We start from the raw sequence: 14,558 nt of genomic DNA on the forward strand, positions 1-14,558 counted from the left end.
CAAATCTTTATTTGGGAAGAAACTGACAGGAGGTTATGCATGCCTATGTTATCGACTTTGAAATTGACCTCTTTATCTTAATCCTTCATAACATTTCAATCTATTTATAATTATTAGGACTGAGATGATTTGACTATAGAATTTTTTAGAGACAGGTTTTATGGATACTTTACTGTCTACACTAAGAATTTCAGTAGTTGCTGGTATTCATCCTATTTGTGAACCACACAGTAGATACCAAAGTTCTGAATACAGAATAATTTTCTAGCATAGTTAGAATAAATTATATTTTCCTTTCTGTTTGCATGTGAGGTGGATGACAAAATAGTCTAAGTGCTAATATTTGGGAATAGTATAGACTTCTACACTGGAAGTTTGCATTGGGGAACTCAAATGCACTTCTTTTGCTAAATGGAATACAACAGAAAATGACAAATAGTTATTTAAAAAAAAAATCTTTGCATGTTGATTTTCTTTCAACTGTATTGTCCTTGATTAGTCTACTTTATTACTGTAAAACAATAATTGTATAAAATAGGGAAAGGCAGCTGGTACTACTGGTTTATGCATTTTTCATATGGGGTATCATAGCTCCATGACAACTCTTCAAGAGAAAGTATGTATTCTCATATAATTCACATCCAGTTCTATCGAAGTGCACATGTTAATTTCTAGGACACTGTTACAGACTAAAATCAGAAAAAGTAGGTGTCTAAAACCTCTCATTAGTATGCACTGTGAATGAAATTGTAGGCTTTAGCATTTACTGAATGAAAGTGAGACTAAAATGTGAAAAAGACTTCAGAATGCATTGACTATAAAACCTTTTGGAAAAAATTTAGAGTACCTTCCTATGATATAAAACTAATGGATTATTGATTTAGCAAAATAATAGATTCTGGGGGAGGAGAAGTTCATGAATAAGTGCCGAACTAGAAACCATTCCCTAAAATATCTGCTGATAAAAAAAAATGAGAATTAGTGAATGATTATGTAATGTTACTTACCTGGTTTCTTCAAAAGCTAAGCAAAGAAATAGCAACACATTATTCTGTTCTTTATCAAATATGCCGAAGATTGTATATTATCACCTATTAGGTTTCAAATTTGGATAATTATTGAAATGTATAAATGATTTACTTGCAATTTAATATTCAATAGCTATTCAAAAAAATGTAATTTTTTGCTAAGAACTAGGCTGTTAATTATTTTTTCAAAGCAGAATTTATAATTCAATGTAGTTTATACATTGTCAAACAACATTTTTAAATCTAAAATTTGTTAAACATGTCAAAAGGTGGTTCTGAATTTTTATCTTCTACACAGAATTATTTTTTTTAGCTAATGTGTATATTCTCGAGTAAAAATGTTTTTGATATTCCATGTAGGCTAATGGGTTCATAATAATGATTTGTAAGGACCATGAAAGGTATTTCAATTTCTTTCTCTACTTTTTTTCTTTTTAAACCTAGACCTGTTTTGGAGTTTACACATTAGAAGATAGCAATTCATATGCAATAAATTAATGATATTTTCAGATATCATTTTGGCACACAGAAATAAATAAAAAACAGATGAGAAGATTTCTATAGCTCTTTCTCAACTGTAGGTTTTGAATATCAACTGAAGATAGGTTATAATTTAATGACACATGGTCTGATTTACTAAACTTTTCCCCCATAGACACGGAATGAAAGAAGTAATAAGAGTCTTGGTCTTAGACCTAGATTTATCATTTTGCAAGAATAAGTGAGTGAGAGAGAGAGAAAGAGAAAGACTCTATATAAGGCTCTCATATAAGTAAACTATTTATACCATTGTAGGAGTGGCAACTAGTAACTCGGGGTGAGGTTTTGGTGGTGGCCTTGTGTTATGACCATCAGTCGCAGATGGCTGCGACTGATTCAACTCACGTCATGTGTTACCCTGCTCTCCTCTCTGAGTCAACTCGTGGCTGGGGCTAGCTGCTACTGCCGCATACCTCCGGGTTCTCAAGGCTACTCAAAGCGGCCAGGACGCTGCCACCACCCACGCCCTTTAAAGGCCCAATGGCGGGAACTTCAGAGGCATCCCCGACTGATGACATCACAAGGTTGGGATTCATAAGCACCTCCCTCGCCCTTTGCTAGTTGACTTGGCAATGAGTTCCATCGCCTGGTGCTTGCTCCTGTCTCCTCGGACCCATGGTTCTTGTACCGTATCTATCTGCGGCTCTGGACCCAGGCTCAGATACCCACTCCTCGGTGGCCTGCTTGTGCTCCAGTTGGAGACCTTGTCTCCAGGCTTCACCGCTCCTCAGGGTAGCCCCTGCACCTTCAAGAGTTCCTGCCTGCTGGCTTCCCTGCTCCTCGGGATGGTCCATCGAATTACCTTACTACTTAGAGACTCAAATCTGTGCTCCTTCACTCCTCAGGGCAGTGCCTACATTCTACAACATTGTCTTTACCCTGTGCTTCCCGCTCCTCGGGACAGTGCCTCCATTCTGCATCAGTGACTATACCCTGCACTTCCCCGCTCCTTGGGGCAGTGCCTACGTTCTACACCAGTGCCTGTACTCAGCACCTCCCCACTCCTCAGGGCATTGTCTTCATTCTCTGGCCAGAGATTCCATCGTGCACAGCCCCGCTCCTCGGGACAGCTTACATCACTACTTCGGAGATTCCACTCGGGCTTCCCTGCTCCTCGGGTCAGCTTACGTCATCACACCAGAGCCTCTCTTGCTGCGATGCCCCACCCCTCGGGACAGTCTCCACTGCATTCCTCCAGTAGTTCCTGTATCGTGCCCCCCCACTCTGCCTAGCACTCCTCTGTCGTAGGCTCCTGCTCTGGTACCTGCATCTCCAACTCACCTGAGTACTGTGGTTCTCTCCGAACTGTATCTCTTACCCTGCTCCGTGGGACACTTCACAGTACTCTCTTTACAAGCTCCTGTGATCACGTGACTGTGATGGAGGATGTCCTACATTTCTACTACCTTATCTCCTGCTGCAGATGACCTCACTTCCCGATGGTGAGGACCTGTGGGGCTCCTTCCTGCAGGTGGTATCAACCCTTACCTCAGGCCAAGGCTCCACAAAACCTACGAATCCTAACACCTTGGTTTTGGGAGGCAGTTTTACATGCACAGTCAGAGGTATGAATAGCATAGTTCACCTCAGTGAAGATTTGATGTGATCTGGCATGATGAAAGGTACACAAAGATGAGATCTATACATCGTACTCTTGATCTAGCTTGATAGCAGCTAGGTAGAGAATGCATCAAACTAGATTAAGAGTACTCCAAATCACATTAAATCTTCACTGATGTGGTCTGTGCTGTTCATACCTCTGGCTGTGCATGTAAAACTGCCCCCAAAACCTAGGTCACCACCATAACCTCAACCTGAGTTACTAGTTGCCCCTCCTACAGTGGTATAAAAAGTTGACTAATAGGTTTGCCTCCCCAGAGGCTCTTGTGCTCTCTTTCTCTCTCTCTCTCATATGCTAGGAAAAAAGTTGTAGTTATTTCTGGTGTTAAAACCTGTGATAATATGTATTATGCTAAGCACCCATCATTTTAATTTACTTCTCCCATTTGGGAAAAATTTTAAAATTTGTGTATGCATCTCATTATTTATCGTGGGCATTATGGCGTTATCATGGGCATTAGGGCCCTAATGCCCATGATAAGGGCTTAACATGATTTGATGAATGATTGAATGATCCTGTTAATTTGTTAAACAATCTAGTTTAATTTTTTGGGAAGATAAGCAGAAAAAAAAAGATCTTATTTAAGAAATCATTGTCCTTTTGTGTAAACAATATCTTTTTAAGCCATTTTTTTTTCACTTTGAAACAGGCCCATTTAGGTTAAAATGTAGGCAGCATCAAGTATCTTTGGAATAATTTTTGTAGATAAGCGCTATCATATTTTAAATAATTTTTTTAAATACTTTTTTATACAAATATTCAACAGGTTATAATTAGGATGAACTACTGTAGTCTTCACATATTTTAATATATCAACCAAACTAAAATTCCCAATACCTACACATGAACTATGCAAAGAACAAATCAGTGGTAATCAAACACATTTTATATAATTTATCCAAAGGATGAATGTATCTGCTTTATTATTAAACATGCTAATGAATAATTATTTGCTAATTCAATTTTTTAAATGATACATTTTTAGTTAAAAATTAGTTTTATATTTATATAACAGAATTACAAACAGACAAAAATATATTTAAAACTTCCTTTGAAACAAACCTTTATATATCTGATGTATATCCTTGGAAAGCAGTCCATTTCAGGTGAATTCTTCTTTCAGACAAACTAGCATGAATCAAAAACAGTCAAGGTCAAGTTTCTGTACTCATGTCATTCTGCTTTCCCTGTTATCCTACCTTTGGAGCAGCATGAGATGTGAAAGGAAAGGTTTTAAATTAACTGCTCAGAACTGAATTTTGTTAGTGCATGATAGTTCCAGACAGCCTGTTTCAGGAGAGAGAGAGAGAGAGAGAGAGAGAGAGAGAGAGAGAGAGAGAGAGAGAGAGAGAGATTTGGCCAACATTCTCTCCACCTAGCATGTTGTTGCCCAGGTAGAGTGTCCATCAAGCTAGGTAGAGAGAACGTTGCCCAAACCACTTCTTGGAGTGAGCGTCCTCACTCCGACAGCCAGCAAATCTGCACTAGAGACCACTGTTCTGTCCGTAGGTCTCATGTGGAATGCGAAAGTGGCCCCCAACCCCCGACGCTCATACCTAATCCCCACCCCGAGTTAGTAGGTGGCCCTCCCATAGGGGTTAAAATACCTATGTAGGGCATAGGCACTATAGTAAGGTTCTCTCTCTCTCTCTCTCTCTCTCTCTCTCTCTCTCTCTCTCTCTCTCTCTCTCCCCTAACAATGCGGCTGTTTCTCCGCACACAATACACAGGTTCCTGCTTTACATATGCTCTGCCCCCTAAATAACTAATTTGCATTCGCGTTAACAGCTGTTAATGCAATTTGCAAATTTATCACATGCGGTAAAGTGCTTGGAAAATGAGGCCCTAAGATAGCAGTCTAGAGGTACACAGATATCAGTGCAGTGCCTGAAAAGTTATAAACATAAGAATAGAGAAATTTTACCTTGCCTTTTTTTGATTCATCCTAGTTGGTCAGATAAAAAGAATTTGACTGATTTACAGGTATACACACCAGCTACATAAAGGGTTATTCAGTAGTAATTTTAAAATATATTTGTGCTTTTCTTTTGTATATTAGTCTGTTAAAATGTTTTTTTTTTGTTTGTTTTTAATGTAATAAAATATATAATTTGCAAAATAAAAATATAAATTATTATTCACTTATAAATGGTTTTCAATTAAATGTGTTTAATAATGAAGTAGATACATTTGTTCTCTGGATAAATTACTTAATGTATTTGTATATTACTGGTATATTCTTGGAATTTTTTGGAACCACAGGGGGTCATTCTCTAACGCTATCGAACACAAAAAGAGACTTTTCGCACGTGAAAAGTCCCCTTTCGTGTGCGATAGCTATCTCGGGGTGTAGTCGGGGCGGAGTCGGCCCTGGAAGAGGAGGAGTTGGGGGCGGCACCGGGGCCGACAATGCAGACACATCGCTGGCAGCGAAAGGTAAGATTCCTTATTGCTGCCAGTTTCTCGCCGAATAACTACACTTTTTATGGTGTAGTTATTCGGCACAAAAGCTGGCAGTGATCGCATCGCGGAGGCGTGATCGCTGCCGGCTATCACAGGGCCGCCCCCTTTTACCCCTGGATTCTCTAAGGTCTGTGACCTTAGAGAATCCAGGCCACAGTTAGCTATTACTAGCTACATATGAAGTGTTAAATACAGAGACACTTTTTAAAACTACACACAGAGAAGCAAAGTCCATGGATATGTTTACCTTCAGGCTTTTCACCAATCTTCGGAGGCAAAGTGCAGGCATATATTATCCTTTGAAAAGATCTCAGGAAAAAGTACCTGCAGAGATTTTCATCTGCTTTTTCTACAGGTATTTTTCCCCTTAAAAATAATGTGCAAAGATTTGAAAATGTCATTTATGTGTGCTATTTCCTTCCTTTGACTTAAACATGCCTCTGGGAATGCATACTCGGATACAGGTAAAAGCATGTTTGTTATTGAACTCCGTAAGGTGTATGCATTTTCCATAGAGCCAATTTATCCAGGTAAATTGGCATTTATTTTGGTAAATGGCTTTTGAAAATTGCATTCCTCAAGTATATGCATTCTTTGTTGTAGTTTTGAGAGCTTTTGTGATAATATTACTATATTTTTTAAGACCTGTTCCACAAATTATTTTCTTTATGAAAGTTCATGATCAAATATTCAGATTAGTCTGTCCAGAAACTGCTATAAGATGCAAAATATACAATAAACAAGGTTTTAACCATCCTATTACTAGAACAGCAATTGAGATTTGTAGTTATTTTCTTAAACCTTTGTCATATTCTATGTCAATACATTAAAAGTTGCCTGTCACGATTAGCAGCGGGCATGGGTAGCTATAGGAAGTCACATTGATTTCAACAGCATTGCCTGACACATTAAAAACTGCCCAGGCCCATGAATGCTCACCACTCTTAGTGGCACATAATATCAACCAAATCCACGGGTACAATGACATGTTCATTCAAGACTAATGGCTAGATCTTCATGTCTGCAAAAAACAAATGTTAAAACCATAAAACAATATTGATTTGTTTTCTTCACTCATCATTCCACACAATACTATGTGTACAGACAATGATTTTCTAAGGCATATTGATTAAAAATACCATGAAGTTGGGTATTGAATTTAACACTAGGTATACTTATTGAATATTTTATTTTACACAACATACTGTAACAACACAGAGTTGTTGTTCTGTACAGCATTTGCCTAAAAACAAAGGCAACACCATTGTCACTGAAAAGAAATATACAGTCTGGGCTTTAAAAAATATGAATTTACTAATTTATCCATAAATGGTCTTTTTTTTGTAAGCTTAAAGGAAATCTTATTTCCTGTATGAAAGGCTTTTTCTGTGAAAATGTTCTTTTTTGTTTGTCTGCTACTGCAGAACCAGGAAGCCAGTCCTAGAGCAGGGGAAGGCACTGGTGCTGTTTCATGCTTTTTTTCATAACCATTATATCTCTGAATGTTGCCTTCAGCTTTTTTGTAAGTAAACAAAAATGTGTGCAGTAAACAGCTTATACATAACCCTGCATATATAAGCTATAAATCAATGAGATAAGATTGAACTTCCAATTTCCAGTGTCCTCAATTATTATTTTCTTAAAAAAAATCCCAAACAAAAAAAATAACCTAAAATAAAAACAAAACAGGTCACACAGTGCTTTCCAATATCCACTCAGAACTTGAGAAAGTTGCTTTTCCACTATCAGGATTGTCTGACTTAATTAGCATCCCATTCATAGACATGCTTCTCTTAGACCATAATCCACCAGTGTTCTCTGAGTTAATATAACAGTGATACTCCAACAATTCTCCATTCAGAGAGTACCTGCGTTTTGCCCTGGAGGCTTCAACTGGCAAAGTAAGAAACTTACGCGGTTTTGATTGTGGTCTTTTTACTAATGGAACTCCCTTGACAGAATCAGGAGGATGAGTAGCTAACTGCAGTGCAGTTGAGTTATTTCTGTTAGTATTCTGGGACTCGATGTTTGTGATGAGTTCACTCTGGGGCTCATTACTGGACTTTATCCCAGTCTTCCTTTTCTGCTTTTGAGGTGCAGAGGTGTTTGAGGTCCAGGTATGGGGCAAAGCAGAGGTAGTGGTAGAAGAGTCTTGGCTTGAACAAGTGTCCAATGACTGTATCACATTGTCATTAGCCACCTTACAACACTGGATACTCTCTTCATTTCCTACAGCCTGTTTTGAGATGGACTGGGCCACTGATGCACTGCAGCCTTGATTCTGAGCTCCGTTAGTCTGAGAATATACATTGTTGACCTTGGTAACCTTATGATGTCCATTGTTGTTGCAAACTTTATATCGTATCATTAGTATTATGATAAAAACCAGCACAGAGGCAACAATGATTCCTCCAATTATTATAATCATGGTGCCTCCCAAAAATTGTGACTGCATGAAGTGACAACGGACATAATCCTGCTCTGTAGTAAACTGTATGCAACCCACAACTCTTGTGGCAGTGAGAGAAGTGATGCCATCATCATAAATTGCTAGAACACATAAGTCATATACAGTTCCAGCAGCCAAATTATTGACATGGAACGTTTTGCTTGTAGGAGGTATCATCCTGGGAGACAAAGGAATGTTTGTTAATATACATTTAAAATATTATAATTTCATTTTCAACAGTGCTGATATTTGTTTCCTTTATTCAATAAACCCTTGCACAGCATATCTTTATATCAAAGATATCAAATCATTTTTTACACATACTAAATGCCATATCTAGATATGGTACTATATTAATGATGCCTGCAGATTTCATTGACAAGCCTACTAATTGTATTGCTTGGCACTGCAGAACTCCCAGTAAGAACCCCTGCTGGAAGAAATCATTTATGACAAATTGATTTTGAAAGGTGTGACTGTTACATTAGCTGATTTCAAAACAAATCCACGCTACACATATATCACCTCTATGTATGTCAAGCAGATTGGCAGTTTGAGAATAGTACTAAGAGTCATATTGGACAACCTGAACAGTTTACATTTATAAATGGGTGTAGGGGAAGAGAAGGTGGTAATTGTTTTCAGAAAACAAACTTATTAAGCATCACTTACCTGGTTTAAGTTTGCAATCCTACTAATTCATCAGACTGCATTATAGGATTAAAGATCAATTAGAATTATAAACAAAAAAATACCATTTTAGGTTCATGATTATAAATTGAAAAATGTATGTTTCTCTCCCAGACATCATAGCACCTGTTTCTGAACACAACGTTGTAATCAGATAGTCATATAATTTTGTATTATAGTGCTTATTACAGGGAAGCATCTCAGTTACAGTCAAAACAAAGACTTAGGCTGAATTGAATTTATCTTACCTGTAAACAAGTGAGTCATCATAAGTACCATTGTACTGGATCTGGAACATACGTATTCCAGGTATATTTCTTTGAAAATTAAATTTAATCAGTGCAGTAGAGGATGTTATTTCAGCTACCTCTACTTTCTTGTCCTGACTAATTTTAGTATCTCCATTACTACTGCTTGAATTTGAACCAGACTTGGTAGATGTTGATATATCTGATGAACCAGGATCAGGTTCATGGATATGGTTTGTACTGTTAATCATGTGAGGAAGTTTGATTATATGTAGTTCCACTGATTGAGTAGCTTCCCCTGCTGGGTTAGAAGCAATGCAAGTAAAAGAGCCTGTATCTTTTACAGTTGTTATCAGGATGTCTAATGTTCCATTGTCATATACAAATGACCTTGTTCCATTAGAAATAAGCTTTTCTTCAGGTGAAATCCAATGAATAACTGGTTCTGGGTCTCCCCTGGCTTTACATCTTAAGGTTGCTCTTTGACCCTCTAATACTCTCAGCTCATGTGTATATCTAGTAATAAGTGGTTGCTCACACAGAAACTCTTCTTCAGTGATTGACCAAAAGTAACGTCCAGATAGAAGTGGAGGAGAAGCACATGTCTCCAAGTCATCTTCCCTTAAAAGGCGCCTCAACCATAGAAGTTCACAATTGCAATGCAAGGGATTTCCACCAAAGCTTAATGCAAAACTGGATGGACTCATGATTCCTGAGGTTACTAATGACTGAGCTCGCTGAAAGAGAGGATCAGGTGGTAGTTTCTGCAGTTTATTTGATGTCACATCTAATCTGTTAAGCTTGTGCAGATGAGAAAAAGTTCCTTTAGGGATATGGTCAATCATATTATGATCTAAACTGAGTGTGTGCAAGCTAACCATCTTCTCAACGGCATCCCAAGGTATTGTTTCCAGGTTGTTATATGACAAATCAAGTTCCTCCAGAGCTAAAACATCATCAAAAGCTGTGGAAGATATTAAAGTCAGTTGATTGTTGTTGAGTATCAAATGGTGGAGGTTTAAAAGTCCACTAAACATGTCATTTGTTATTTTAGTCAATCTGTTGCTATTTAAATGCAAAGCTCTCAAATTGCGCAAATCGGAAAAAGCATGAGGAGTTATAAAACTTATTGTATTCCTTGATAGGGTCAGGTCCACCAAGCTGGTCATATTGGCAAAATCTTTCCTTTTAATACTTGTAACAAAATTATCTGCCAGGCGTAGTTCCACAGTTCTTCGGTTAATGTTTGGTGGAACAAACAAAAGCCCTTTTTTGTCACAAAGGGTTGCAAGGTTAGGAGACAAATTCTGACAGGCACAGCGCTTTGGACAGACCTCGGCTTTCACTGCCATGCCAATGAAGAACAGACAAAAAAGCAGTTTTTCCATGGTAGATCAGGTTTAAGAGCCTGCAAGGGATAATAAGGAAACATACTGTAATATATGGCAGCCATTTTTTTTACAATCTCCTTTTAAGATTAATGCTACAATACTTTAATAAGAAGTAGAAAATGAAAAAGAAAAAGCAAAGATACAAAAAGAGAATTCATTTAGATTAAGAAAGTGAAACTATTCTAATTCAGTCTTTACAATTAGTTGAATATAGTAGAATGGCATTCAATACAATAGATATTATGAGTTTGTATTACTGACTTTTATAATCTTGATATCAAAAGGCACATAGAAATAAGAGTTCTTTTTGAGAAAATCTTGTGCTGATGAAAATGACAGATAGATAGGAGCACTTGAGCTAAACCAGAGCAAGCAATCACTATATGAGTTTTCATGCAAAACTGATAATGTATCTGAAACATGACTTTCCTGGTATTATATTCAAAGGCTAGGATGAACCTTCTATATTACCAAGCTATGTTCTGGAATAAATCAAGCTATACTGATGTTGATTTTAATTTGACTTTGTGACCTGATTCCTATTAGGGATGTGCAGGGGACAATTTTCATTTCAAGTTTTTTGGGTTTTTTTCTTTCTTTAATTTAAAATCAGATTTTGGTTGTTTAATATTTATTTTGGGTTGCCTCCTTTGCCAAACCAAAATAATCATTAAATTTAAAAAAAACCCCCACCCTAAAAACAGGACTTTCCTAGATCACTGCTGCCATGATGAGCCCAGGCTCCTCTGCTCCTCCTGCTCCCTCCCCACCCTCTGCCCCCCTACAAGTAAACCAGGTCTGGGGCCACCCTGACCCCTTCACTTTCCTCTTCTGTGAGTCTTAATGTAGAAAGGGACAAGAGCTATACATAGTTATTCCTGACCCATTGACTCTTGATACAGAATGGCACCAGTCAGCCCTGAGGCTGGCACCAGAATTTTGCAACTGTAAAGCATATAGCCATAAAACAAAATGGGCTAGCTGGTGCCATAACTCTCAGTCTCTTTCCACTACAGCACTGCTCTACAGAGGATCTGCTGTTCCACCTCCTCCCTTCACCAAATACTCTCTTCTCCTTTAGGGTATAATATTTAATCTCTCTATAGGGATATACACACTGTATATCCCTATATAAATAAATAAATAGATAGATAGATAGATAGATAGATAGATAAATAGATAGATAGGTATATAGATAGATAGATGTAGCCTTAAGTTTCATTATACAGGTCTTTTCATGCAGACTTTGTACAAATTTGGTAGACTTCTCAGGGCTCAGTCTTAAACGTCCAAAATTGGTCATAATATTCTAAATGAGATCTCACCAATGACTTGACTAGTTGCATTATCACTTCATTATTTTACTGATTATACTTCTCTATGTGCACCATAGCATTTATCTGACTCTGGCCACTGCCTTGTCACACTGTTTTGCAACCTTGGAATTATCAGCTATGATTACTTTGAGATCTCTTTCTTATATGAGACACACCCAAATCTCTTCCCCATAATATATATCTGTACTTGTATAGCCTAAATGATTTTACAGTTTTTAAAGTGAATTTTAGTTGACAAACACTTGACTACTCTTTGAACTGTCTTAGATCACCCCTCATTTTGTCTGTTTCATAAAGAGTTTCATTCTGTTGAATATCTTGATTTGCCTGCAAAAATGACAAACCTTTCCTACTGCAATATCACTTTGAAAATATTGAAAATAACTGGCATTGGGTCTGAACCCTGAGACACTCTACTGATAAAAGAATTCCATTAATCACTACCCTCTTGTTTAATTCTCAGCCACTTTCTAACCCAGTTAGCCACCTTGGAGTCTACCTATAGGCTGTTCAGTTTATTTGTGAGCCTAAAATTCAGGAATACCACATCCAGTGTTTGCCCTGATCAAATTCTTTGGTCACTGAATAAACTTAATTTGTCAGAGGTCTGACATAATCACCCTTTTGCAAAAAGATTTGGGGTAGCATATGCAAAACACATTCAGCTCTCGATAGCTAGATAAGTAGGATTATCCAGCTATCTAGCGGGCTGCTAAATATCTAGGAATATACAGTGGCCACTAGGTAGCCGGCATAAGTCACTTATCTATCTATGTTTTAGCTAGATAAAAAGTGTGTGAGGAGTGGGCGGATCAGGGCGGTGCTACATATCCGGTTAACTTAACCAGCGAAGTAGCTATTTTCGCTTTTATCCAGTTGAATTAATCAGATGTGCCGCTGAATATCCTAAGTAACTTAGGCCTAGATTCATCATTTTTCTATGAATTTCACATGAATAGCGCCTGTGATAAAAAAAAAAGGGGGGGCATGATTAGGGTAATTTTTGACTTATTTATTTATTTTATTTATTTAGATTCTTTTCTATACTGAAGTATAGCATATTGCCTTCATTCCGGTTTACATTAAACAAACAACCATGCCGGCGCCATTTTGTATACTGGCAATACGGCCCGAGTGCAGGAGGTCACTCCCGGACCCCCGCTGGACTTTTGGCAAGTCTTGTGGGGGTCAGGAGGCCCCCCAAGCTGGCCAAAAGTCCCTGGGGGTCCAGCGGGGGTCCGGGAGCGATCTCCTGCACTCGGGCCATATTGCCAATATTCAAAATGGCGCCGGCGCTACCTTTGCCCTGTCACATGGTAAGGGCAAAGGACCATCTGCGCCATATTTATTAACGCAGCCGATGGCCTGAGAGCGGGAGATCACTCCCCGTGCTCCCGCTGGACCACCAGGTAATTTTAAAACCTTTTTGGGGGGTTTGGGAGGGTGTTTTGATTATCGGATCGGGCGCAGCCGATAATCAGAATTCAAATCGGGCTGGGCGATAAAAATTTTAAGATTTGGATCGGGACCGGAACTGATCAGATTCCGGTTCTGATTCACATCTCTAGTACACATCAGTGAAGCTTTGATGTGATTTGGAGTAAGGAAATATACACAAAGATGAGATTTGTACATTGTACTCTCATCCTAGCTTGATGCACTCTCTACCTAGTTGCTATCAAGCTAAGGTGAAAGTACATTGTATAAATCACAGTTCAGGCATTACACCAGGAAAAAATATGTAGTTAAAACATGTGTTACACTATCACACACAACATGTGTTATTTATCACATGCACTAATGCGATTTGATGAATGACCTTGAAAACCAGATATGGCTGAATATTGGGCCCTTGATCTCTTGGATCCTACAACCTGCTACATTCAAGATGCTCCACGATACTTAACTTTAATGGTGACTCCACTAATATACTTATCTCTGAGGTTAGACTATTCAATATTTGACAATCTGCTCACCATTTACATTTTTATGGAAAGCAAGATCTGCCTTTCTCTATTCTTCTAGAATCACTCCTGTCTCCACAGTATTTGTTCAGTGTTTCAGATCTTAAGTCACTGTTATGTTATATGGCCAAGTACACAACACAGGCTGGCTTCCCTTTCCTGGGTTGTAAAACTGCACCCTCACTTGGAACATGGACCAAGGGCAACACATGCAGATCAGCAGAAGTTGGCTGTTATGGTGATCAATCTTCACCTTGTAAAGCTGGAATTGATAGGGAAGGGACAGATTACAACCCAGTGAATGGCTTAAATGAACCAAACACAAACAATGACATTTGGATTTTAAGGAAAGTGGACCCTTGTGCTGTGGTATCGTTGGCGCAGCCTAGGGGGCGAACCCGCTAGGCCAACACCGACAGCTGGCAAACATGCCCTGAGACAAGACTGGGCAGGAACTTCACCTTAACCAGCCCCTTTCCCTGCAGGTTGAGCCCTTGGGTTTTGTGGAATGGCAGGACTAAGGTGATGGTCCCATAGGGCAAATAGTAAGAGATAGTCTGGGGTCAAGTTGAGGTCTGGGCTGGCAGCAATCAGAGACAGACCAGGTATAGGCCAAGGGTCAGGGCAGCCAGTGAGTATAGAAAGGGGCAGGGGAAATGGCAGGCAGAAGGGTAGTCCAGGTGCAAAGCAGGGTCAGTGGCAGGAAGCAGGCAGAAGAATAGTCCAGGTCCAGATCCAAAATGTCAGTCCGAGGTAGAAGGAAGGAGGAAGGAGACAAGCAGGATGGATGTAAAGACAGGATGAGGTGGGAAGCTGGATGAGGCAAG

At 38.7% G+C, this 14,558-nt stretch overlaps 1 protein-coding gene across 1 annotated transcript; it reads right to left on the reverse strand.

Moving 5' to 3' along the window:
* Positions 1–7,342: 7,342 nt before the first annotated feature.
* Positions 7,343–10,427, reverse strand: LRFN5 (leucine rich repeat and fibronectin type III domain containing 5). The gene is made up of 2 exons (XM_029597421.1): positions 9,040–10,427; positions 7,343–8,279 (listed from the first exon to the last, which is right to left on the reverse strand). The coding sequence occupies exons 1-2, from the start codon at positions 10,425–10,427 to the stop codon at positions 7,343–7,345; spliced, it is 2,325 nt and encodes a 774-aa protein (XP_029453281.1).
* Between the last annotated feature and the right edge of the window lie 4,131 nt (positions 10,428–14,558).

This window comes from Rhinatrema bivittatum, chromosome 4 (assembly GCF_901001135.1).
Source record: "Rhinatrema bivittatum chromosome 4, aRhiBiv1.1, whole genome shotgun sequence".
In the NCBI taxonomy this organism is placed as follows: domain Eukaryota; kingdom Metazoa; phylum Chordata; class Amphibia; order Gymnophiona; family Rhinatrematidae; genus Rhinatrema; species Rhinatrema bivittatum.